Source organism: Solea senegalensis, linkage group LG8, assembly GCF_019176455.1.
Source record: "Solea senegalensis isolate Sse05_10M linkage group LG8, IFAPA_SoseM_1, whole genome shotgun sequence".
NCBI classification, from domain to species: domain Eukaryota; kingdom Metazoa; phylum Chordata; class Actinopteri; order Pleuronectiformes; family Soleidae; genus Solea; species Solea senegalensis.
Window position 1 is genome coordinate 6210789 of NC_058028.1, and position 27378 is coordinate 6238166.

General features: G+C 40.0%; 1 protein-coding gene across 1 annotated transcript in view; it reads right to left on the minus strand.

Moving 5' to 3' along the window:
* Nucleotides 1-27378, minus strand: part of gbe1b (glucan (1,4-alpha-), branching enzyme 1b) — a 115702-nt gene that overhangs the window by 78449 nt on the left and 9875 nt on the right. Inside the window, exons 2-7 of the mRNA XM_044032060.1 lie at nucleotides 25775-25944; nucleotides 20277-20392; nucleotides 17744-17869; nucleotides 14356-14491; nucleotides 10353-10443; nucleotides 6754-6963 (exon numbers count right to left, since the gene is read on the minus strand). Coding sequence (XP_043887995.1) covers nucleotides 6754-6963; nucleotides 10353-10443; nucleotides 14356-14491; nucleotides 17744-17869; nucleotides 20277-20392; nucleotides 25775-25944 — 849 coding nt within the window. The remainder of the gene's footprint in view (nucleotides 1-6753; nucleotides 6964-10352; nucleotides 10444-14355; nucleotides 14492-17743; nucleotides 17870-20276; nucleotides 20393-25774; nucleotides 25945-27378) is intronic.

Here is a 27378-nt window from a genome sequence, read left to right on the forward strand (position 1 = left end):
TTAGCTTTGTATTACTAGAATACTGTAGGGGTAGTATTTTCGAAAAAATGTGCTTCCCAATCTCATTTTCTCCTGAGTTGAGAAATATCTTCAGGCGTTTCTTTGTTATGCGCCCACCAGTTATGCTAGTTATGCTAACTTGGTCCTGTTAGCATAACTGTTAGCAAAGATGGCAGACACTTTTTACATTCTGGGAATGAGGTCTCGTCCTCCTATGAGGGGGTCTAAAAAGTGCAGAATTAGCGTTGCACTCGGACCAAGTGTCACTGGTGGGCACGTAAAACAACACAAACAAAAGAAGATATTTCTTATCTTATAGTATAAGGGGAAACTGAGGTTGGGAAGCACAAAGCTAAAGGCAAATCGGTATTCCTTTATTTATATACACCTATTCAGCTGCTTGTTAATGCAAATATCTAATCAGCCAATCACACAGAAGCAACTCAATGCATTTAGGTGAAGACAAGCAGACGAGGTTCAAACTGAGCATCAGAAATGAAAAAGAATGGCAGATCTACTGGGATGTTTACACACAGCCATCTCTAGTGTTTATAGAAAGTGGTCAAAGCAAGAGAGAATATGGCCGTGAGTGACAGTTCTCTGGGAGAAAATGCCTGGATGCCATAGATTAGAGCCAGACGGTTTTAAAATGACAGAAATCTGACAATAACCCAAAAAACAAAACAAAAAAAAACACACTTTATTACTTTTCCTCTGTACCCACTTGTGTAAATTGCATAATTTATACATACGGCTCTTCAAAAAGCAGCATGTAAGTGGATGATAATAGAGAAATAAAGATGGAAATAGAGAAAGTTATTAAGCAAGACTGTGGCCTCTAATAGGGAAGTCTATATTATTACAGTCACCATGCTATAGCATATATTTATAATCACTATAAAACATAATTACAATATCACTATTGCCCAATTCACACGTCATTAACAAACATCTGAATGTAATAAAAACACACATATGGAATAATCTCATAAAAGAGTGAATTATTGGCCCTGAAACACAGAGACGATCTCTTCAGAGCTTCAGAGCATGAAGCTGAGAGAGAGAGAGAGAGAGAGGAGAGAGAGAAAAAGAGTTTTTTCAAAAGCCTGGCCACAGGCCCGCTTTTCATATCTTATGAATTCACACAAAGATTGATGAAAAATGGATGCAAATCATCCAAACCAGTGAGGGGGGAGGGATTACAGAACGAACCCACATCAAGCTTCTCACAACTCTCTCATCTCAAGGCCCTGATCTCCAGAAAGAGGCTCGGCTTCAGAGGCTGCCAACCCCACACGACCCGACCAGCCACCGTCTCAAGGTGACCTTGTCTTTGAAAAACACTTGTGACGGTAACACAAAGTGCAGATGCACACTGGTTTTGGTGCAGTTTGATGATTTTCGGTACGTCGTCTCAGGGCACCGCCACCAGCTTTGTTTTGTCTTGAATAAACCCGGAGTCACAACAGACATTTCACAGGTGTTACCAATAACATTAAAGTGAAACTAAACCCTGAGACCACTTCTTTATGTGCGTATCATGTTATTTGTTGATGCAGGTGCAAATATTCACAAATGTTGTGATACAAATCTGCTGCCTCTCCAAACTCCAGCTACTGCATTCAGATTTAGCCATTGGCCTTCTCCACTCTCGCTGGTACAAGCCCTCATCCCCTCCCCATAAACGCTGGAGGTGTCGCTTCGTCGTCTTTCCGTTTCCCCCACTTGCAACGCGGTGTTATCAACTGAGGCCCGATCCACACGGGAATGGAAAAAGAAACAATATTTTTCTTCGTCATTCCAACGAAGTTCTCCGAAAATGGCGTCGTTTCAGGAAATGACTTCATCCACACAAAACAACTCAAAACGCTGCAGTACATATGCCAGGACTGCTTGTGGCGCTATACACTGCTCCACCAAAAACAGAGAAGAAGACGCCAAGCATGCACATGTGTGCAAACTACAAGTACAATCACAGAGACAGAGACAGAATGAACTAAGTCGAGGGAAAGGAAGGAAATAAAGGAAAGAAAATAGAAGTTATCATAAAGCGAACAGTGCATGTTCTCCACGTGTGTGTTTGTTTTCTCCAGGTTCTCCGGTTTCCTCCTGCTGTTATGATACATTTTTGAAACTTGAAAAGCCTCTGAGAGGCTCGTCTCACTGAAAAAAATCCACTCAAAAGTGGAAAAGGTTCTTTTTTATGTATCCTTTATTTACCCTAATTAGAATTCCACTTCTGTTTTAAGAAAGCCCGGGTCGTGCTATTGCTCAAACGTGATAGTAGGTCACACTACATCGTTGACACTGTGTTTTTTTTTTTTTTTAAATTGTTTCCTGTATTTTCTGGACGTCTTCCAATGTATGGTCATGGTAGCGTTACGAAAACAACAAACCTAATAGCGTCCAAAGACTTTGGCGCAGCTCTGTGCATAAACCCTCTCGCCAGAAAGGCGAACATCGAGACTGAGAGCAAATTGTTTTTGACGCAGCTCAGTCCTTCAACAATCACGTCGGTCTTCAGTCACCTCAAAACTACTTCTCGGATATCAACAGCTTGGAACCAATATTCTTAACACATTTGACTCCAACGCAATTGAATTTAACACACGCAGGACGGCCTAGGAATCTATCTCAACATCCTCCTCTCCACACTGAGGTGAATGTCATATGAGGGAAAGCTGAAGAGAAACACTCGCCGACTTAAAATAAATAAAAGGCGCTCTTAGATCAAGATGCAGCACTGGAAGCAAGCGGCACGTAAGAGGCAGCGACCAGGAAATATATCTTTGCTCTTCCGTGATAGCCGGCATCAGTCGGCTTCTTTCAACCTAATAAGAACATCATGGTCGGACGGCGATGGCTGATAGCGCGGCGGCTTGATTAAAAACAGGCCGTGTTTCACACAAGGTTCACGGCTAGCCTCCAAGGTTCATTTCCTTCTGAAGGGAGAAGCAGAAAAGCTTGACACGAACGACACGTCCAAACAACCTGCGCGAGGCAGAGAAGACAAATGAAGCGACTATGACACTGCAGAGCTCCTTTGGGCTTTTACAAATGACTCCTCATATGCCTCCCAGTCGTGGCATATGTCTGCACCGTGTCTAATGAGTGCTTCTGATATGAGGAGAGTTCAATAACTAATGAAAGAAGAAAAAAAAAAACTCTTGCTCTCTTATTATAGCCTCCATGCCTGACACTAAGCATTGTGTAATGCATTGCAAATGGCTGCACACTGACACACACTTATTAAAAGCGTCTGATAGACTCAACACTGCCCCTTTTTCTAAAGTGCACTGGGATCCTTCTGTGGGCACCGAGGCAAGAGGAGAGACACTTAATTACGAGGGCCTACAACAACAGCGCGCCGCGGTTTGGTCGGAAAAAACGGCCTCCCTGGACATCCGACTTCTCACCTTTCTCTTCACACTGTTGTAATTAGCTGGTAATGTGAATATAACCGGAGTCCAACAACAGTGTGACATCAAAAGTGATACAGGTCCCTGATTGGTCAAAAGTGAAGTATCCGGACAAAAGATTCCACGGTTGATGTTGTTACTGTTATTCTAACTTCATGTTAGAACGGTTAGGAATGAGAAAATGGTAATGGCTTATCAAGAGTAAAACGTAGCTGGGAGTTAACGGGTGGCTCTCACAACGCCATTCTACATCAAGAAATACTAGGGGTTAAAAAATCTGTCGCGCTTAGTATGTACGTCACAGTTTGGGGCGTATCCAAGTGTATCCATTGTACCGTGGTCCAACCAGTAGCCTTGCTGCGAGGCAACAATGCTAGCCACTGGTCAACCGTCCCATCGTATGTGTATTTTTAAAATAAATTAAAAAAATGATGTCATCAAAGAGCAAAACTCATATGAAGAATAAAGTTGTAGTATGTATACATTTATACTGTTTCTTAGAACAAAAGTGTGTAATCATCAGCCAATGGTTATTAGAAAATGGCAAATATCAGCTCAACTAAGGTCATTTTCACACCCGAGTCAAATAATGAACAAGAAAATGTGCTCATCTATTGCTTAATGCAGGACAACCTCTGTTTCCTCCACATCAGAGTTGCATCAAATCCTATCGGCCTAATTTTTACGTGAACATACGACACATAAACGCTGCAACAATGGGCTAAGCCATTTTTCCCGGCTATCATTCTACACGTGCATATGTTTTGGTTGTGTTTACCCACAATGCCCTGCATCGTAGTCCACTTCAGAGTTCGGTTGCTCATTCACACGTCCCTAAATGAACCGGACTCTCCGAGCAAACGAACTCGGGTTTGATTAAGAAGGGCTGGCGTGGATGCACCTTAAACGGTCGACCGCTTGTATGACTAAGCAACTGTAAGGAGTATCGATATCAAAAACCAGTCATGATGAAAAAAATCCCCATCGCTACAGGTGAAACAAAAAAGAATGTGAACTCATAAATCTCTCATCTCTCACAGGAATATCAGATTAACAGCAAATCCAAGTGCACGGCCACTTCGGCGAGAGATTTGATCCGTCATTTTTTTTTCCCATCCCATCTTGCTTTTGACCTTCAACACTTCACGCTGCATCAGATACGTAGGCTCAGAAAATAAAAAACGAAATTGTATGTCAGCTACCATTCAGCCTCATTTATCAATCCCATCGTAAATGTCACTTTTTTGTGTGTTTTTTTACCATTTTTGGGGGTTTCAAATTCAGAACCTTTGCAACACGGCTGCTCATTAATCAATCTCGTTCTTAAAGGTTGAGTGTATATTTTATACACCTGATGAACCCGGAGCTAGTTCAGCCTCATATATAACACTCAAAAACTCCTCCATATGGAGTTAAAAGTGCAGTAATCTGTGGGCAGTTACTTGCTTTTGTAACAGAAGTGGAACTAAAAGTATAAGAATTAAAAAAACTGGCTGTTATATCAGATCATGAAAAAGGTCGATTGAGGCAGATCTATTGTTAATGGTACAAATACATTAGTGTGTCATTTTATTCCTCACCTAATTACAATGTGCAGCATTCTGTATTAAATATGCTCTTAAGGCTCTTGCAGCTTCTATAAAAGACTTCACAATCACCTGTCATCCCCGTGAACACTCCCCCCCCCCACCGTTGTCCAAGTGAAAATGTTAATTGGACTTTGCTTCAAACTCACATCCGTCGTGCTTTAACCGTTGTACACTAATGCTGATCTAAAAATATGTGGTGCATCGCTGCCGACACACTTGATGCATAATTATGCTAAACAGAACACAGCTCGAGGTGAGGCGGTGTAGGAGGATGAATTCGAACTTGAAAGGTACAGATCGTATACATTTAAAAAAAAAAAAGTAGAACACTTTAATGTCAATTTCAAAAGACAGCAAATGGTTTATTTAATGTAACAAAAGTCATAGAGTACTGTGCAAAGGAGGAACCCAAAGAAAACCCATGCACACGGGCAGTTCTCCTCGTGTATGCATGGTTCTGCGGTTTCCTCCCACAGTCCAAAAACTGTGGGAGCAAATTGGACACTCTAAATCAGGGGTGTCAAACATACGGCCCGGGGGCCAGAACCGGCCCGCCAGAGGGTCCAATCGGCCCACAGGATGAATTTGTTAAAATTTCACACTAATCTAAACGTAATGTCAAATGCTCCAGATACCCATGACTAAATGTTTGTGCCTTTATAGATCCAGTGTGCTGTGTAAATAGTAAATTTAGGCATGATATTGTTGAAATTGCACTTATATTTCTCAAGAAATTTCATGTTTTGTAAAATGATCCTTCAGTAAATGTAAAACAAAAGAGAAAAAACAAAGGGGTTCTTGTTCATAGGTTATTATGCTATTATTTTACTATTTTTACTGGTCCGGCCCCCTTGAGATCAAATTGTGCTGTATGTGGCCCCCGGACAAAAATGAGTTTGACACCCCTGCTCTAAATTGACCATAAGTGTGTGAGTGGATGGTTGTTTGACTCTATATGTGTCCCTGTGATGGTCTGGCGATCTGTCCAGGGTGTATCCTCAGGTGGAGGATAAAGCAGTAGAAGATGGATGGATAGATATATATTATCAGCACGATATCGGTATCTGCTTGGCTTTTAAAATGTATTATCAGATGTTGGCAAACACACCAGGATCTGCCAATATGACTAATGACTACAACAGTAGGCTTAACAGGCCGCTACGTCTTTGAGTTCTATGCTGGAGCCCTCTACAATAATTATTTTTTTTATTTTGCTCAATAAAGAACATGTATATTTACATTTGCTGCAGGATGAGAAGGTAAAATATGATGATAATTTCACTACAGAAGAGACAAAATAACCTCTGCAGATGGGAGCAGGGAAAAAAGTATATATATACCGTATATATATAGTATATACGGTATATATATATATATATATATATATACCTATATATATATATATATACATATATACATACATATATATACTTATATATATACATATATATATACATATATATATATATATATACATATATATACATATACATATACATATATATATACATATATATACATATACACATATATGTATATGTATATATATATATATATTCATAAGCTGTATCGGCTTAAGCACTTCTGATTTATCGGCATATCAAATATCGGCCAAAAAGTCCAATATTGTTCTTCCCTACATGGATTATTAGAACAAACACAGGTTTTACCGGTAACATTAATGTGGGTTCGAGCCCAGGTTTCAGTCGCACTGTGTTAGAAAAGGAGGCGGGGAAAGGTGGTACCTGGAGTAGTTGAAGAGGCGGCTGTCCCAGAGGCTGTGCTCCCCTCGGGGTGGAGAGTGGAAGAAACACGCGTCGGAGCCATCAAAGCGGTTCAGTCCATCCTCCGTGTTCTTGGAGGCGTGACTGTGAACAACGTCCAGCAGCACCACGATGCCCATGGAATGCGCCACGTCTACCAGCTGCTTCAACTCATCTGGGGTACCGTAGCGACTGCAGACGTACAGAGACTTGTGTCAGTTCACCACGTCCACACACATTTCAACAGAAGAGTTTAAAAAAAAAAGTGTTCCAGGAAGAAATTACAGAGAGTCATTTGGGACTATATCACATAATATACGCTTACTGGTCTCTTTAGCTAAAGTGTTAGGTGTTCGACTGCACATGGACACAAAAATCTAATCAGCCAAATCACATGGCAGCAACTCGGGCATGTAGACACGGTCGAGACGACCTGAAATGAGTACTTCAGGAAGTGAGCTAATGGGAGTTTCAAGCCCGTCCATGAAATGATTGGTCAGTTAAGAATGGCCAGACTGGTTAAAAAAAATGAAGACAATTGGCAAGAAAATCTCAAATAACCACTGTTTTCAACAAAGTTATGCAAAAGACCATCTTTGAAGACACAACATGTCAAACCTTGAACCTAACTTGTACCTAATAAAGTGGCTGGTGAGTGTATGGCGGAGAAAGTTCAGCCAGAATTTCAATTTAATACCAGTAATAGCACTTATTCCCGGTCCTAATGTCACTATGTTCACACACATTTAGATACGTCATTGCAGTCCCTGTTGTTGTAACAGTCAGGTGTCCAAACACGTTTACGTCTATATCGCGCAGGGAGAGGAAGCGTGCATAGATGTTATACTTCCTCTAACGACAACACGGCATGTTATCCGAGTAAACACTTTCCCCCGAAAATAAACCTGGTTGATGACTTATGTAAGGTGATGACACCAACAAAAGTCTTCCCCCTCCCTCAATGAACAATCACAGCGTCAGCAGGTTATAATGAAGTAGCACTGACTGAATTTAAATTTGCACCAAAATGTGTTTGTGCTCGGAATAACAACAGGAACATTATCTTGTGATCGCTCATCGTCATTTGATAGCATTAATATAACTTGTCTACTGCGCTTAATTGTTTATTTAAAGAATAACGAAGAAGACACAGTGGAACAAAGAAAACCACAGAGTAAATTTATGCACGTCTACACACACACACACACACACACACATCTGTGTGTACAGTCCTGATCTTGTCTAATAACGACTTTCTGTCCTTGCAGCTATCGTCATATCAGCTTCCTTACAAAACAGGACACAGCGGCAGTATTAGCCGCCTTCCCGCTACTCATCCGCTCAGGTTTTAAATGACACCGAGGGATCAATCATGGGTGAAATTACACCATATACATTACACTTTGGGTTTATGCGCTATTCCGACAGAAGGAGGGATCTCTGAAAGGAGATAGATATTCCGACTAGTCCTCCTTTATCTAAAAACCTTCCTCCACTTCCTGGATTAAAGGCTAAGGGTATTTACAGAGTGTGTTTCTCTGATATCAGACTTCCTAACCTTGAGTTGAGGTGACTGAGCTGAGTAGGAAGTCGCTCACTTTGTTTGATTTCATGACAGCGAGCAGTTGCTCAATCAACTGCACAAAGTATATCGCGCTCAAACTATTCCAGGTTTTGGTAGACGCCGCTTGTGGCAGGTGAAAGTGATGCAAATGAGGACGGAAGTGTAACGAGTGTTTCAGTTTTCGGCGCATCCAAACAAACCGTGAGCTGAGAGCATCTGTCATGTTCCATTGTTTTAGAAGGAAGGAGAAGAAGATGGGAGGGGAGGATGGCGTCCAACTCAATGATATTTGATATAACCTGATATTTCCTACTGTGTCCAATTCAGGCGAAATTATTTTGGCAGAAAATGACTTTTGTATTATAAGTGGCAGAGGCGGCCAATTTTACACACTGTGTCTTTAAATTGACCAAATGCATCTGTCTTAGCTTAGTATTATTTCTGTCTGAATCCAGCACATGAAGAGCAAAGTGGCAACACACTGTGACCTCACCCACTGACATTTTCTTTTTTTCTCTGCTTTAAATAGAAGACAACATATTTGGAGGAATGTAGTGATGGAGAAGAAGCTAGGGGCGGATCTAACCCAGAGAGCACTTTGTAAGAAGAAGCGGCGTCAGGTCACGGTGCCTGACATCCCCTGTCAATCACACCATGGCCACACACACCACACACTACAGCTCGCACCGTTTTATCGGGCATTTTTTCCATCATTTACAAAGTGGACATCATGTTGTATCGAGGAAGACCTTCAACTAGCGACTCAGGCTATAAAGTCCTCAAAAGAATGTTTACTAATGTTATAAATCAAGAAAAGAAGTGCGATAATTGTCTCGTAGACTAACACACAGACTGACTTCAAGTCGCCCTTGATGGACATTGAACAGAACGCGAGGTTGAGACTGGAGATGAAACAGTTACTCGATTCATCAATTATTGATCGATTACTAAATAAGTTGTCAACTATTTTGATAATCGATTAATCGGTTTGAAGCTTTTTTTCATTATTTAAACAAGATTTCTGATTGTTTTTGCTTCTTAAATGTGAATATTATCATCAATTATCAGCAATTCCAGGCTTGACCAACACTGATCAACCTTTTTTAATGTTTTCTGACATTTTGTGGATCAAAGGATTACTCGATTAATCGTGAAAATAATCGACAGATTAATCGATTATGAAAATAATCTTTAGTTGAAACTCTAGTTTCTTTATTTATACATAGTCTATAGTAGAGATCTCGCTTTTAACTAGAGATAGTTAATTAGTTGATTGGGCCAATATTTGCCATCTACATTGGCAGATTATTATTTATTAACCAGCCAATTATTAAAAATGATACATTTTGTTTTCAGAAACTTCATACATCGCTAAGTCACTAAAATGTGTATCTATTAACCCTTTAACACCAAGCGTATCACAGACGACACGTTTGTGCAATTTGCATTACTGTAATTACATGACGGTTTGTGTTATTGGAAAAATTCCAACAGTTTCTGAAAGTGGAGAAGTTGCATGTCAAAGGCAATGTGTAGTTATTTGGTAATGTCATCTGTGCTGTTGCAGGAAGCCAGTGAATCAACGTCTTTGTCACAAGAGAGGAAAGACTTGGTAAAAAGGGCCTGTTTTTGGACATTGAATTAGGTGTTACAGGCTTAAGTTTATACATATTTTTTTCATTGAAAATACTGTGTACAACTGCAATGCAGTGCAGACATAAAATGTAGATTGGAGAGACAGTCCATTAGAGTTTTTAATTTAGTTATTTCTCATAAATGAAAAGCTGTATTTTATTAGATGGCGTAAAATAAAGTAAAACGTGGGCCAAAAATATAGCCATCAATTATCTGCCTTCTGCTGCCCTTCTTTTTTTTTTTCCTTAAAATTCAGCACTGGCATCAGTTTTAGAAAAATCTGTCAACTCCGTCCTACCTATAAATAGTCAAATACATGGGAGTTAATATTAGAAAAATCAATATGATACAAATCGTACAGTGAAAGAGAGGACATATTTACCTGGAGGCAGCAAAGAAACTGGTAATCTGATATCCAAAGCTCGCATAGTAGGCGTGCTCCATGATAGCCATCATCTGAATACAGTTGTAACCTGAATATGAACGGGGAAAGAGCAGAAACAATATCACTACTACTGTACATATCACTACTGCAACGACCCGCTAACTGTGCTATGAAACTATCAGCCCTCTGTTTATTGAGCTTTACTGGCTACCCCAGTGGTACCAGGTACTTTTTTTTAGTACCTGCTCTGAGGCTTGAGGTTCCAAGCGCTATGCGTGACGTGTAAAACAAAGTCACCGCAATTTCATGCAGCGGTGCTGTGATGACTCCGCCCACGTTGAGTAGGTACTATTCTCACGGAAAGGCAACATAAACTGGGCCATACCACCTACTTAAATGCTTTCCTAAAGACTTATCTTACCCCTCGACTACTCCGTCCGTCAAAGGATTGTCGTCTGGCGGTGCCGACACCCCCGCGCAAGACAATCCAGACTCTTTTCATGGGTCGTTCCATGCTGGTGGAATGACCTACCGAGCACTAACAGAACAGGAGACATCTCTGTCTGTCTTCAAGAAGCTCTTGAAGACCCAGCTCTTCCAAGAGCATCTTCTGTCCTACTCACTCCCCTGCACTATACACTACTTCTATGTAGCTTATTCCTCTTTTGTAAGTCGCTTTTGGATAAAAGCATCTTCTAAATAGCTTAATAGAAAAAAGAACTTGAATGCTCCCCTGCTAGATCACAGCTATGGCATTGTCTAACTGTAAATACTTAAGAAATTGGCTGAGTTTAAACCACTGGAACACGTACGATCTGTTATGCAGTGCGTGTGTAAAAAAATAGCTCAGCATCTTTATTATGAGGCACGACATCCTGTCTTTAAGGACGGTCTAATTTCCTGCAGTTACCCGAGGGACTCTCATTCTTGCCAGCTCATAATTTCTCTTTAAATAACTAATTGCTGCTTAGATCATACAGCAAAAAAAAAGAAGAAAAAAATGCAAATAACCCTCATAATAGATGAGGAGTACGGCAGTTTTTCAAATAACAAAATATTCATTTAAAAATCCCCCCGTAGTCCGCGTCGAGAAATATTACAGCTTGATTGTACTTGACCTCTTATCAGTCACACTGTGATTCCGTGAGCTCCAGGCTTTCACTTTTTTTGCCTCTTTTTTTTTTTTGCGTCATATCTAAAGACAAGCTGTGGCTACGGGGGAAACACCATCTATCAGAGTCACGAGGTCATGTAAAACATTTCAAAAACAAGCCACACACACACACACACACAAAAAAAATGCTCCTATGAATAAGAGAACAACCGGCTTTTAAACTGCCACTGAGCACTCCAGAGGGTTTTTTTTCCCTCTGTTGTGTAAAACACAGTTATTTATTTATAACACACTTTAGGGTAGAGAGTGAGTAAAAAGACATTTGAAGGAGTATGACAAAGAACTGAGGTGAGAGGAAGATTCTCTCTTTGTTATATATATTTATTTATATGAAAATGAAATGGCAGGCATCACTACAGATAGTCGGAGTTTACCCTCCTGGAGGATCTTATTGTGTACATTCCCTCGGCTGCTGCAGGTGCAATTTTTTTTTTCTTTGCCACGAAACACGGTGACACGACCAAGGAAGACGAGCGTCGATCAGATTTCTCGTGCTTTTGCTCTGCCAGTCATATCTGTACCTTTTAATAATGTCACTGCCGCCGCAGCAGCAGCAGCAGCAGCAGCAGCAGCGGGGCTGTATTTAAATGCAAAATAATGCCACATCTCGTGCGAGCTGAAAGGCAAACAACGATAGGGATCTGTTCCATAAGGTTAAAGTCACATTTGAATTCGTATCTGTGCGGCGGTTTGAGTTTATTATGAAAATTAAATCATACATCAACGATAGAGATCAGCGGCATGTCAAGATTACAAAATGTTTGCGGGTATTTTTTTCCCATGTGAGGAAACTGTTTCCTGAAGCATGTTTGATTCATTTTCATCAGTGCAAGGCACAGAGAGTGAAGAAAAGAAAATCTGATTATCATTAGGGTTGGTAGATATATATCGCGATAAACACTTCCACGATATCAATAGAAAAAACGTTTTGATAGGATGTTCAATAAAAAAAAAAAAGCGCTAGAAAAATAGACGAAGCAGGTTTGGTTGCATGAACAAACTCAGTCCCTCCCTCGAAAACCAAGTTGCTACCGTGCAACAGTCAGTCACTGAAGAGATGTATGAAGTACTATAGAGACCAAGGCTTGGGTAAAAGTACAAGTATTCAAGTATCAAACAGAGCCTTCAGTAGAAGTTGAAGTGTTCTTTAAGCACCACACTTAAGTGGAAGTACTAAAGTACTGCAAGTAGCTTATTTTAAAGTGTACTACTCACGCGCTGAAAGCAAAAGTAGAAGTATTGTGTTGTTTATAAAACACTACACTATAATAAATACAGGCATGTGATTAGGCAGCATGATTTATATTTGGTAAACAGTAAGCTATATAGGTCATAAAACAAAAGATAGTTGACATAAGCTTTATGAGAGCCAGTTAGTTAACTTTAGCTTAGCTGCTAAGTGAACACCACAGCATGTCAGGAACCACAGGTAGCTAGCTACTGAGCTAGCGCTTACGGCCCTTACTTTAGATTTAGATAATAGAGTAGCCTACTTATATTTTTTATGAAACAGCAACTAGGGTTAGGGTTAACTTTCAGAAACTGTTGAAATTTCCCAAATAGCACAAACCATTGTGTAATTACGGTAAAGCAAAGTGACGTCTGTGTTAAAGAGTTAATGTTTTTGACTTCTTTAGTTGCTTTTTTCCTATGGTGTTCTCCCTGTGTGAGGGAGCCAGATGCCCTTCCTGACACAACCTTCCCATTTATCCAGGTTTGGGACCAGCACTAGGAGCACACTTGATGTGGCTTCCTGTGGCTGGGGTCAGCTAGAGTGTCCAATTAACAATGAGCAATGGGGATTGGGTACCTTGCTCCGGGGTGCCCCAGTCCTTGACCTGGCGTGGATTTGGACCTACTGCTTACAAGCCTAATTCCCTTCCACTTGTCCACACTAACCGTAACCCTTATTGCAGTAATGTCACTCGCGTTGTTTGCCGTGTTTTTGGACATTTTAAGACAAAGGCTAAATATGTGTTATACTGTTGAAATGTGTGTATTTTTTCCTCAACAAAACTTATTATAAATTATAAATCAATACACTATTTTGACATGCAGTAAACTGTAAATAACTGCCAGATAATTCTTGAAAATGGGCAAAAGAACTTAGGACATCTGTCCCTTTAATGGTTAAAATAAGCTCAGGTATTAAAGGGTTAAACAAAATGATTTAGAAATACACGTCATTATGTATTTCATAGTAGCAGTTGGTTTTTTTTTTAATCCTTGCTTGACTGGATGATACGAGAATGCGGGGAAATGGCTTTCCTCCACTATTGGCAGCCCGAGTCAAGATCATGGAAATGAAAACAAGTTGTCAGTTTTGGCGGCATAACTGCCGTGTGCTGTGGAGCCCACTTTACAAAACACTAACGGTCAGATATCCCCTTCAGGCCATGCTGGTAAACATGATGTTGACTTGCTGATGTGGTTTTTGTGCAGAGGGAGTGTGACAGCTCTGCCACTGGAAATCCTGCTGCAGCATTCAGAGGAGCCGGGGAACGCGAGTCGGTTTGTGGCCCGGCGTTGACAGAGATGGCGCACGACACAGGGCAGCTAAAAATGGCTCTGTGACCCCCTCCCTCCCCCTCCTCAACTATTGTTTCTCCAAAATAAAAATCACACATTCGTGGCTGATTCCGACCTGAGATATTGGGTGTATGAGGTGTTTACAAATATCACTGAGACAGAGGAGATGAGGAGAATCACTGCAGGATGATTGCTGTGCATTTTATTACGCACCAAGACAATGAGAGTGGGGTCAGAAGGGGAGACAGCAGTCGTGTGTGTGTGTGTGTTGGGGTAGAAAGAGCTTTCATGTCTTACCCAGGTCTTTTATTCGAGGGAGCACGTTGACGGTGAAGTTGGTGTATGAGGCGACCTTTCCCTCTGGCGAAGCGATGCCAACATGAGCCTCATATATTCTTAGGCTCGTGGGCTTCTTTGGCCGCGGGTGAATTTGCTGGAAGAGAGAAGCAACAGCACATGATGTGATCATGAGTTTAACGTGTTGTTTTCTTAACCTTTCTCCCATGTTCCATGAACCCTTCCTTGTTGCAATGTGAGCAGTCCAACATGACCAATGTACTTTAACTGTTTTTATATTAACACACGCAAAAAAATGACAACTTGAATTTGTTTTTACCTTTTTTTAAACTATAAAGTACAAAGTAATGTACCATCTAGTGGTTGACATGTGTAACTGCAAGGTAATAACAGGTGAAAGGTAATAAAAATAAGTTTTGAACTTTCAGTTTTGTAATTAAGTTTCAAACTGCTGTAAAATGTATAAGATAGACTCAAATTAAATTAAATTAAATTAAATTAAATTAAATTAAATTAAATTAAATTAAATTAATTTATGTTATTTTTATTTCATCTAACCTGGTGTAACACACACACATACAGTAGCATCCAGGCCATACATTTCAGTATTTGCACAGTGTTAATTTGTTTATTTTAATTCCTAAATGGTTACTGACTTTATTGTGAAGCTAAACCTTTCAAATAATACATGGACCCGCATTTATTCCATCATCACATATCAAAAATGAAAAGATCTGTATGTTTTTGACATAGAGCCGCGGGTCTTGTTGAAACCCTCGGGTTCAGAGATGATTGTTGAGCTTACATCTGACTTTGGTCTGACATGGTAATTTCAAGTTCTTTCAGTGATACACAGAGTATAATTGGGTGAATTTGACTGAAGTTTTAATAATACATTGACCCTCTTTCTGCAACAGGTTTTGCTACTTATGAAGCACATTGAACGCAGCATACAGGTGACTGAAGCCATCCACGGTGGACCCGTTTTTTTTTCCTCCACAGCAACTCAAATTACACTAAAATACTTCCATACATTATGATACCCATAACTTCCTTGAGATTATTACGATAACTTTAATAAACACAAAAGCCAGACACCATGTGTGTGACAGACAGCGCATCCTTCAGCTCACTCTAACTGTGTCGGGTTCATGTGTCAGGACTGGACCGGGTCAATATTCTGTCTGGCTCAGTGGAGTTCAGACATAAAATAAAAGCCCCACTCTGTTGGTGTAAGTGTGTATGAGAGTGATTTTCCATCTGCTGCGTGAACATTATATAGTCTTACCCATTAATTTCTTATGACTGGGAACATCAAAAGTCAGTCAGTCAGTCATCATCTAACCGCTTTATCCTCCACCAGAGGGTCGCGGGGGGTGCTGTGCCAATCTAAGCTACATCGGGCGATAGGCGGGGTACACCCTGGACAGTTCGCCAGTCCATCACAGGGCCACACACAACTAGAGACAAACAACCGTTCACTCTCACACTCAATCCTATGGCCAATTCACCTAATCCCCACATTGCATGTTTTTGGACTGTGGGAGGAAGCCGGAGAACCCGGAGAGAACCCACACACACACGGGGAGAACATGCAAACTCCATGCAGAAAGGCCCTTGTTCCAACCGGGGCTCGAACCCGGGTCTTCTCGCTGCAAGGCGAGAGTGCTAACCACTACAACACCGTGTGACCCAACATCAAAAGTGAGACTCATAAACCACTCGAAATGTATTGAAAGTGTTGATTTTCTCTTCTAATTATTCGGATAATATAACAAGGCCAATAAGATGAAAAACACAATATTTATGCTTTAGGAAAGTTTTTAAAATTCAGATTAAACTGAAAAATTGGAGGGAAGGTTAAAGATGCTAAAATTAAAAGCACATTGGTTGATTTATTCTTAACCAGAAGGTCAAAGACAAAGTGTGAGCCTCAGCACCAGTCTCTTACGGCAGCAGAGGCTGATAATAGTTCTGCGCTTTAAATATTAAAATATCTATGATTCACTGTGGTGGAGTTGCACAACAGGAGAGGGATTTGTTTTATACATAGAACAAATTTCCTGATGGCTGCCCACCAGGCCTTCTGAGCCCACTATCTGAAGCACATGATTGCCACTTGAAACTAAAGTGAACATACTGCTGGTAGAAGAGCTCCTGTAATTAAAATGATGACAAATAACAAACAATAAAGACAGCAAGGGGGTCTTGAATAGCCTCTTAATGTTTGACTTGCATATACTTGTAGGGCTGCAATGATTATTTGATGATTAATCAATGGCTAAATGAATCGTCAACTACTTCGATAACCGACTAATCGGTTTGATTGCTTTGTTTTTCATAACTAAAACAAGCTTTCCTGATCTTACATCTTCTTAAATGTGAATATTATTCTGGATTGTTCCTACATATAACAAAGTAGTATTACTTTGTAATATGGAGGAGTATTGCTTATTAGAGCGACATGTACAAAAAAAACAACATGTAAGTCATAATTCAGAGATTAGAGTCATAATTCTTACATTAATCACAGAATGAGGACCTTCATCTCAGAATTCTGACTTTTTTCGCACAGACTTCTGATTTTAATCTTAGAATTATGACTTAAATCTCAGAATTATGACCTTAATCTCAGAATTATGACTTCAATCTCAGAATTATGACTTTAATCTCAAAATTCATGCTGCTTTACATGTGGCCCTAATACTCTTCAGTAACAAAGAAATCATTAAATCTGAATAATTTTAATTAGTGGACAAAACAAGACATTCAAGGTTTGGCAAACACAATGATCAACCTTTGTCAACACTTGCTGACATTTTATGGACCAAACAAGTAATTTGATTAATCAAGGAAAGAATCGACAGATGAATCGATGATGAAAATCATCCTTAGCTGCAGCCCTACACACTTGTGCCAAGGACATCACCCAGCAATGAGATGCTCTCTGCTCAGCAACACTGAGAAACCAAGTTAGACATGAGATTGAAAGACTGCTGTGATGGAAAGAGCAGAACATGGGATAAACAAGCAAAACAAAGAAGTCTGAGTGTCTAACAAGAGAGGATTACCTTCAAATCCAACCACGGATGTTATTAAAATAAATCCTTCCGTAATGTGTTTTTTAAAAATGAAACTGCCTCATTTTGACCCAGACTTCTCTCCACTTTTACCTCTCCTAGAACCCAAAATTCTGCTGATGCAAAACACACCAATCATTGCTGTTTTCATTAAACAAGGTTCACTGGCAACATTGACAGCTCAGAAAAAGCTTCCTGTAGCAAAAAAAAAAAATCTTTCCCTCTATGACTCAGTGAGGCATTTTTTTACTAAACAAAAAACAGATAAATGATTCTCCAAAAAGTTGTACATTCAAATAATAACTTACAATATAAGGCTGAAGAGGGTCCCAGTGAACCCAGTCGTAGATGACCGATTTCTCTTCCTTGGTCACATACTTTGCCCATGGTGAGATGCGGTACAGTCGCTGACCGTCCTTAGTGTGGACTACCACCTGGAAAAAAATAAGATGAATGAGTGTTCTGTGACAGGGAGGAACTTAAACAATGACACAGAGAGGGAAGAATCGTAAGACACGACAGGCACTTTACATAAAAAGAGAGGAAAGGGACAGCAACACCGTCGGTAATGAGCAGACAAAAGATACGGAGCAGTAGAAATCTGCGATAAAACTTACAGAATGTCTCCTTCTTGTACAATGAATAGAATATAATATAAACCAGCTGAAGTTAAAGGCTCTGAAAACACAGGTGTCACGTGTTCTCTGTTATTACTGCACGCTCCTGTGCTTCAATGTGCACGTTTTAATGTCAACATTTATTTATATCTTGCAGGAAAATGCTGATGTAAAACTGTCCAGTTATTACACAGAAAAAGAAACGCCCTCGTTCACAACACACCTTTGTCTTTATTACTTGGATCCCCATTAGCCGCCACTATGGTGACAGCTCGTCTTTCTGGGGTCATATACATATCGAGTATATATACAGTACATCTAAATAAATAATATATATACGTATATATATGTACATATACATATATATATATATATCACGTCAAAACATCAGTATGTATGCATCTTTTCTTAAAAAAATTTAAATAATCCTGCAAAATTGAAGTAAAAATCAAGTGAAAGACAGCCAGAAGAAACAAAAAACAAGGTAAAAAACAAAAAGTCAAAACAGACCATCGTGATTTCATGTGTTGGTTGAGAGCTTTGAAGCTCTCAAAGCCTTTTCACGGGACTCTCAGTGGGTCACTGATGACAAAAAGCTGCAGGATTTAGCCGAAAATCCTGTTGTTGTGGATCTGGATTAAATTGTAATTATGCTGTGTTTTGTTTTGTAAAAAGGTGCAGGCTTCTCCATTTTAGCCCCTCTCTTGGTAAAAGGGATTGGAGCCAGGGATCAATTTGGAAGAATCAGAAATGTGAATCATTATCAGTTTGCCTCTCGTCCAGTATGTCCTCGATTCGAGGATTGGAAAGGAGTCAAAGTATAGTTTGGAAATCTAACTGGAAAGCTACTTTGCCGCCATCAGTAAAATAAGAGAGGAGAAAGCCAGCGTGAGAGTTCAAAAAGCCCACCAAGAAAATCGATCTTGAAGAGTTATCCACAGCATGTGTTCGTCCTGAGAAATGGGCATTAGAACTTGGCTAATTCTGGCAACTGTTGTGAAGTAATGACTGTTCCAATGCCACCTGCCTGTGAGCCTTTGGCCAGGCCCCCCCTCTGGGGTTTTTTCATTATGGCCAGGCCACCTGGGGGTGAGCTGCCTGGCTCTGCTTATGACATGCTTCACAGTTTATAGGATTAGGAAAAGATAGTTGGATAAATGGACTGGCATTAAGCCTGACAGAGCCAGGGCCCTTCAGACAAATTGGCCAGCATTAGGCACATTAAAGAAAAATCAGACTGCTCGAAAGACTAAGGGTTGCATGCCCAAGAAAAAGAAAAAAATAAACTAAAGTGCCAACCAATTTGCAAGCAGTTAGGTGTGGATGAAAATGGGAGCATTCAATCACTTCAGTTCGCCGGTCTTTAAAGTCACGAACAATCATGACCATAAGATCTGGGTGTAAAAAAAACTGTACCCACAAACATTGATTGTGCGTGGACACAAAACTGGGCCCCGAACAAAGGGGACGGAAGGGCAAACTGCTCTACATGAGAGTGATTGCAGCGAAGCGTGTGCTTCCACGAGGGAGTGCTGTGGAACTAATTCTGAAGTGGGGCTCTCAGTGCGACAGCCATTCATAGGCAGCGGGGGTGCACATGGGAAGGCCAGGTGCCAGCATTTCCATCTGCTTCTTATCGTCCTTAGACTGACCTCCGCTGACAATGGGAGCTGGGCAGCCTGTCTAGGGCGCGGGAGCATGCCAACGCTGACCCAGTCCCAAGGAGAGTGGCGCCGCGCTGCCATCCACTCCTCGTCTGGCATCTCACTTCAAGATTATTTCTCGTCCATGCTGTTTACTTGGGAGACAATGCATAATGGGAGGTGTGTCTTGTGCATTTAACCCTGATGAATTATTTACAAGCGCTCAAAAACAATCGTCTACATCCGCCGCGGCTGGCGTTTTGCACCAAACAAACACAGCACTGTGTCCTGAGGGTTACCTGCCGCAGATGGGAGTTGAAACAAAAGCCCGCAGTTGGGCTCCTCAGGTGTATCTACTCTCCACTGTGCAGACTGTGTACACACGGTAATCTCCCTTCTGTGCGCTGTCACTGTGACATGTCGGTGACGGCGACACGCCAGGTTTCCTCTTGGTTCATAAGACACCACACATGACAGGCAATCTCCCTTTGCACATTACCGTGACACGTTCCCATACCGCCGTGGCAACATGACACCTACTGAGGGAGCGAAAATAGGCATAAAGATGTTCTGTTCTCTACCTTGAGTTTGGAGTTATGATCCACAGCTGGAGACTTGTCATGTTTGGGCGGTATGATCAGTTCCCACTTTCCAAAGTCTTTCTTCTGGTAGGGGTGAGAGAATTTGTCCCAGGCATCTGTGTGGACACAGAGAGGATTTAAACAACACTGACACAAATGGTTTTTGCATCATGGAATCATATTTTGTCTGAAATACAGCATGTATATACATTATGGATGTCACTTTTCTCAAACAAAATATAACGTGTCACACATTTCCTTCAAAGGTAAGAAGAAAATTCCTTCGATATGAGGATAATTAGCTCCCACACACACAAAAATTACAAAATTATATATTATTATCAACACATGTTGCGTTGCTCATCCACAATGCCTCTGCCGCCTCACTGGGGTGAATATAACACTTCGAAGAGCCTATAGCTTTGTTCATCTTCAGTGGACAACCATGAATTTACCTTTTCAGTGGCTAAGCTAACTGATTTAAGGTCAAGCTGCGCTCAAAAGCGCCCTCTGCTGCTTCACCCGGTTTTCTGTAATTCCAGGAAATTTGAATTTGAATTCAAATGACAGCCCTTGTGGGTTTTTTTAATAGAATAATCAAAAATAGAATAGTTCAGAAGTAAGATTAGCATGACTGAATTATAAATCAAATAAGCTAATATGATAGTGATGCCATTGTTATTTTCAGCTGCAAGCTTGGTAATGAGAAATAAAATAGGCTCGAATGAATGAAGAATGAGAATGAACTCCTTTAAATGGAAATCAAAGTATAGTTGTATGTTTGTATTGAGTTCAATTTGTAGGAACTAGTGACATCTAGGGATAGCCCATGACCAAGTGGAAAGGGAACTTGACTTGTAACCAGAGTGTCGCCGGTTCAAATCCCCACCCAGCCAAAAAGGGCAAGGTACCCCTGAGCAAGGTACCCAATCCCCAAATGCTCCCCGGCGCGACTCAGTGTGGCAGCCCACTGCTCCTAATTCTAGGATGGGTCAAAATGCAAAGAAATACTTTCCCTAAGGGGATTAATAAAAAACTAACTTTAGGACTGCAGATTATGTTACATACATACTAAGGAACTCCCTAATCCTGTTCCTAACCAAACTGTACTATATGTTTGTAGGCAGCATATTGGTTGACTCCTTTCTGTGTGGACAGCCCCTTAGTAAAATGTAGCACTATGCTAGCATCCACAGCATAATGCTATATTATGCTACATGATGTAGCATACATAACTTCACCGTTCTCCATCGCCTATGCTCGCTTCAAACATTGTTTTATGGGAGTGATCCACCTATGCCCGTCTCTCAGAGTCTTTGGCGATCTGGTAAAATGCTCTCCCTATGCTGTGTTTCCATCATGGTAGAGTACGGTATGATATGGTTTGGAATGGTACAGCCCTGGGTTAGGCTTGCTTTTGGATTGATAACAGGACCTTTACTTGGTAGGCGGGGTATGGGCCGTGCCCAGTGGCCACGTAGCTGTACTGGTGCGACGGTAATGAAAAAACAACATCGAACACGACGCGACAGACAACACTAGACAATGGACAACAGTGGAGGACATCCAGCAACTTGTGTGAGAATAGAATGTGGTTGTTGAAGAAACACTGATCGCAAGTGAGTTGCGTTTTTCTGTCGCCCAATCAGCCAACTGTCGGATTACTCTGGTAAACCCAAGGGAAGGGTACCAAAAATGGAACTTTGGTGGCCTTAACTCACCACACAGGATGTCGTTCTTTGTGTAGTTAGTGCAAAACATTGTCCGTCCAGGCTGCTGGCTGCAGGGTAATCTTACGGGGCAATCGTGCCATTCTGAGTTACATCCACAAGTGCTTGTTCTCACCAATAAATGGCTCAGATTGTTATTGTAAGAGTCTTGCAACCTTACTGGAGCAGTAGGGTCACTCAAAGTACTCACTCCTCTCTGAGACACAAATGATTTTTATTTCAAAGTAATTAAACATTTATCCAAACATTAAAAAATGACAAGTATATGACATTTCTGCCATTAAAACCTCCTAAATGTCACACACGTTGGACCTTTCAAGTCTCTATATGGGGCTGGGCGTTATGGCCAAAAAGAGCATCACAATCACAATAAAACTAACCTCGATGTGGATTTGCACCATCTATATTGTCATAATCATTATTGTGTTATCGCCAAGACCAAACTATATAATTACTATGTGATTATACGCTATATTGTAGCAACCCTGAGGCGTGTAATTATTTCCGAGTGTAAATAGAATAGTTAACAACTTCATGCTGCAATAGTACAGTGATGTTTTGTCACTTTTCCTTCAGCATCGACTCTCCACTGTGGCTTTCGCACTATTTCAATATCCCTGTGTGGTCACAGGACCTCTTTTTTTTTTTCCCCGACACTCGCTCTTCACACATTTTGTGTCTCTGCGTTTCCCTCCTCTAAACCCTTTTACACACTTCTATGTGGTTGTTTTTTTTAGCTTGATGCTGCTCCCTCTGTATTCTCTGACTTTTGCGACAGTGTGTAAAAGCAGCAGACTCAGTGATCTAAAAGGCAATCTGATAAAAACACCACTTCACCGCTCATTGAATTATACCTCCTGAGTGAACAATGGCGAGGCATTAAATTCATAACCTGCTGATACCACATTACCGACCATCATTGACTGACAGGGATATATAACAACTCAAAACATTTATTATAAAGTGACCACAATTGGCACATCAATTTAAGGCTTTTGTTTATACCATCTAATCCATATCTGCTTGCGATGCATGAGCAGAAACAACGAGGACAGAAAATTAATCACTGCAGATGCTTCAGAAGTGACCGGCACAACACCAGCACTTTTCACAGGTTGGCCAAGTCCTTTATTTCTTTTTCTCAATTTATTTCTCTTCCGAAGCTTAAAATCCTGAGGAGAAAGAAAGAATAAAGATAAAATAAAGCGTATAAAACCTGCCAACATATTCATGAATAGGGCTGCTGGGCTGTTCTCACATTTACTACGGCATTGAAATCAAATAATATGACTGAGCTGTGTCAAAATATAATCTCTCTCAGAATTGAATGTTGGAATTGAGCTGCTGCCCAAGGTCCCGAGAAGACAATTATAAAAAAAAATGAAAGTGAACAGGAATAATGTGGATGGACAGAACGGCGGCAGCAGCAGAAGTAGAAAATGTTAACAGACCATAAAAAAAGAGACAAATCTCTGCTTTTGCAAACACTATCAATCTCGGGATATTACTATTAGCATTTGCTTTCCTTTATCATTATCTGCAGGGCGTCAGTTCAGAAAAGCAGAGGCACTGAGGTAAGTAGTATTTGTGCGGCTGTGCATGGAGCATGACAAATGGTATTTGAGTTATGTGCACAGGTCTAAAATCTTTCACCTTGATGTATTTTTTCCTCAAATTTCTACATTTTATGTCCCCAGTATTAATCCAATGAGAGTTATATATTGCCACTGGCACGTGTTATAGATCTCCTAATAAAAGGAAAAGAAAAACAAATAAAGTAAATGACACTAAGTGCTTGTTTTACAGTGTATATGTGTTTGACAGATGAAAGCGAGTCTCATTTAATCTCACTAATGATGATAAAAAATTAATTATGTTGCTGCTTTTTTCTCAGCCCATATTATCCCCCGCCCCCCGACCAAAAAAACCCCCATAAAACTCAAAAGACCATTAACCTGAAATTACTTTCAAAGTTCAGACTGGTGGGGATAGATATTTCAGTGCAAACACAGAGGTTGCACTCTCTCAACAACTTTGCAGGCAATGATGAAATAACCAGCTACTAAAATATTAACAAACACTCCCACATTCAAAAGAACCCCCTTAAGTATGCAAGTTTATCCCGCGTAATCAATATTTTCCACATCTCCTGCTCCCAGGTCGGCTGATCAAAAGGGCTGATACTCTTGTACCAGGGGCTGCTGGGCTTTTTCTTAATTGTTGGCCCTTTTGTGTTCATAAGTGCAGAAATGTCAGAATTTCTTAGTGAATGCACCATGAAGATACGCAACATTTGTGTTTGTATTGAAATCTCTCTTTCCTTTTACTTTTATTTATAGGATTATTTCCTCTATAGGGAGATTTTATTCCATTCATTAGGGATTTTATTGGCAAATGTATTGGCTTTACGCAAGTACAGAGCTGTGAGTATCATGCGACTCATTTTATTTACACCTCCATGTTGGCAGTGGAAGCTTCCTCGAAAAATAAATGTCATTAGTGCCGGTTTCAAGCCATTATAGTTCACTGTGCACTTCAAATCCACGGAGATCGAGCAATACACCGCAGAACTCGGCACACTGACTATATCTGAACCTTAAGATACCCACGCCGTGCTTTTCATTAGTATGGCAACAGCCAGAGCAAACATGATTCCAGACCTGCAGTATCCTGACACCTTCAACCTTCTGAGATTCTTTATTTCATCGTATTCCCTGAAAGTTTGCCCTGGGGGACAGACATGGACGCAATCTGACTTTATGACAAACATTTAACTTTGGTAAAGATAGTCACTTTTAGGGTAAGTGTTACTCAGACCCTAACCACAAGGAAATGGAAGCATAAACGACCTTTTTCTTCATCGTCCTGGGAAAAGCAACCGTCCACCATCTTCACATTTTATGAATACAGTTGGTGAAGAGACAAGTTGCCTGGCAGATTTGAACACGGTGGCTTCCTGCCAAAATGGCTTTGTTTTGATTCCGACTGTTGCATGACGGGATTGCATGACATCAGCTACTGGAGCTCTATTGGCCAACATTAACCTTGTAGACTACTCAGAAAAAAGATGACAATCACTGATTATCTTGGCAACAGCAACTATTCTGAAAAAACTTGAATAAGTAGTCGAATAGAGGCTCTAAAACTTGTTTTTGTTACTGAAGATGGTAAGTTTTATGACAGATTAGTGAATAATCAAAGATACTGTGATAGTTTGACATATTATAGTTATTTTCATAAAGAAGACATCTTTGTGTCGCAGTCAGAAAAGAACCAAAAAATAAATAAAACAAACACAACATTGATGTCAGTACCAGGTCTTGGACAAATAGGTATTTTAAACATCCGAATTGGCTTTTAATTCCCCAATCTGTGCATCATTAATATTTATTATTGCAAATTGATGACTGTTGTGGCATTGGAATAGAAAAAATCCTTTCATCTGTCAACCTGTTTCATGCACTTCTAAATCATAATGAGGAGGCCTGCTGAGCTACAAAGAAATTAAGATTTTTAAATGCCTCAGTAATTTATACAATTATCGCTCGTTTTCAAAAGCAAAAAGCGACAAGGTTGAAGCTTTAAATTTCAGGTAGGATGATTGGTGGTGGTTGGCTTCAGTCTTGCTGCCGGTTCCTATCTTGTAAGAACCGTGGACTGTGCAGCACATAATATTAACAGCAATATAAGAAGAAAAGAAAAAGCCCTGCATATCACAGTGGTGTTGTGTTTCTTCAGGAGCTGTCAGCTCTCCTCAAGTTAACTTACTGAAGTCGCCAGTGAGGAAGAGAGCCTCTGCTGCCGGAGCCCACTCTTTAAAGCAGAGGCTGTTGTCAGGCCGTCGCTGCACACCAAAGGTCCTGTAGCTGCGTGTGAACTGGTCGACGCCTCCCTCCGTCTCCTCCAGCTGAAACAGCTGCTTCTGGAGCAGCTCATACCTTCAAACGACAGGAAACACAGACACACGCCTGAATGAAACCACTGGATACATGCAATCTTACATATGTGTAAGATTGTGTGTGTTAGGGGTGTGCGTGCAATATATATACATATATATATATATATATATATATATATATATATATATATATATATATATATACATATATATATATATATATATATATATATATATATACACATATACATATACATATGATCTACGATAGTATCTTAATTGTTGTTTTAATGATGTGTGAAATCATATATATATATATATATATATATATATATATATATATATATACATATACATATGATCTACGATAGTATCTTAATTGTTGTTTTAATGATGTGTGAAATCACAATATCAAGTATGTCGAAATCATTTTGCAAGAACCAATCAAAACACGCCTTTTTGAGAGGCCACGCGCCACATGATCAAGCCTAGTAAGACAGACTGCGGCGCATGCGCATTGACAACACATGCCGTATCCGCGCTTCACAACAAACCATGTATGGCTGAAGTTAAACATGAGTGAACAAACAGCACCAGGAGACAAAACACAAACTCAACCAGCCTCAGAATAGACGCCAATTATCGTCATCGTTAAAAAAAAAAAATCAGGATATTGGTTTTCATCAATATCGCACACCCCGACTGTGTGTGTGAATTTCCACCTCCTCCTCCTATTTTCCTCCTTGACAAACTATTTACATTTAAATTTTCAGATTTTTTGCGTAAATATAGTGATTTTAGTGACAGTGATATTACCTGTTGCTTATAAGCTAAACAATAAATCTTTTTCAAATTGAAATGGTAATTTTAAAGGCAAACATGAAATTGCAAGTTATTATTGAATGTTCTGTGTCTTATGCCAAATAAATAAATATGGATAAACAATTTAAGACAGTACTATTCATAACAAAACTCATATAACCTGTTGATTAGTTTGCCAATTATTCGATTTGTTTCAGAAAATGGTGCAACATGTCAATAAAACTTCAAATTGCCAAAAGAAATATTCAGTTTACTGTCATAGATGAGCAAATAAACCAGAAAATATTCATATTTAAGAAGATGAAAACAGATTTTTTTTTTATTGTATTGACAAAAAGTTTGTAGCTGTGATTAATTTAGTAATGAATTATTCATAGTAATTGACTCATGTTTGTTGCCCTAACTGAATACAAGTGTTGATGGTTGTCATATAAAAACATGGCAAACCTCATTTTCATTTACAAATAACGGCTACTTCATTTTTTAAATTATTTTGTATTTGTATTTACAACAAACGCACACACATTTTTGTCATCTTAATTTGTCATCAAATTAAAATTACAGGGGAAGAAGATATCAATCAGTAATTACCATTGTAAGTTAAAAGAGCAGGCTCTTGAAAATGTACACACTAATTGTTATCACTTCTGAC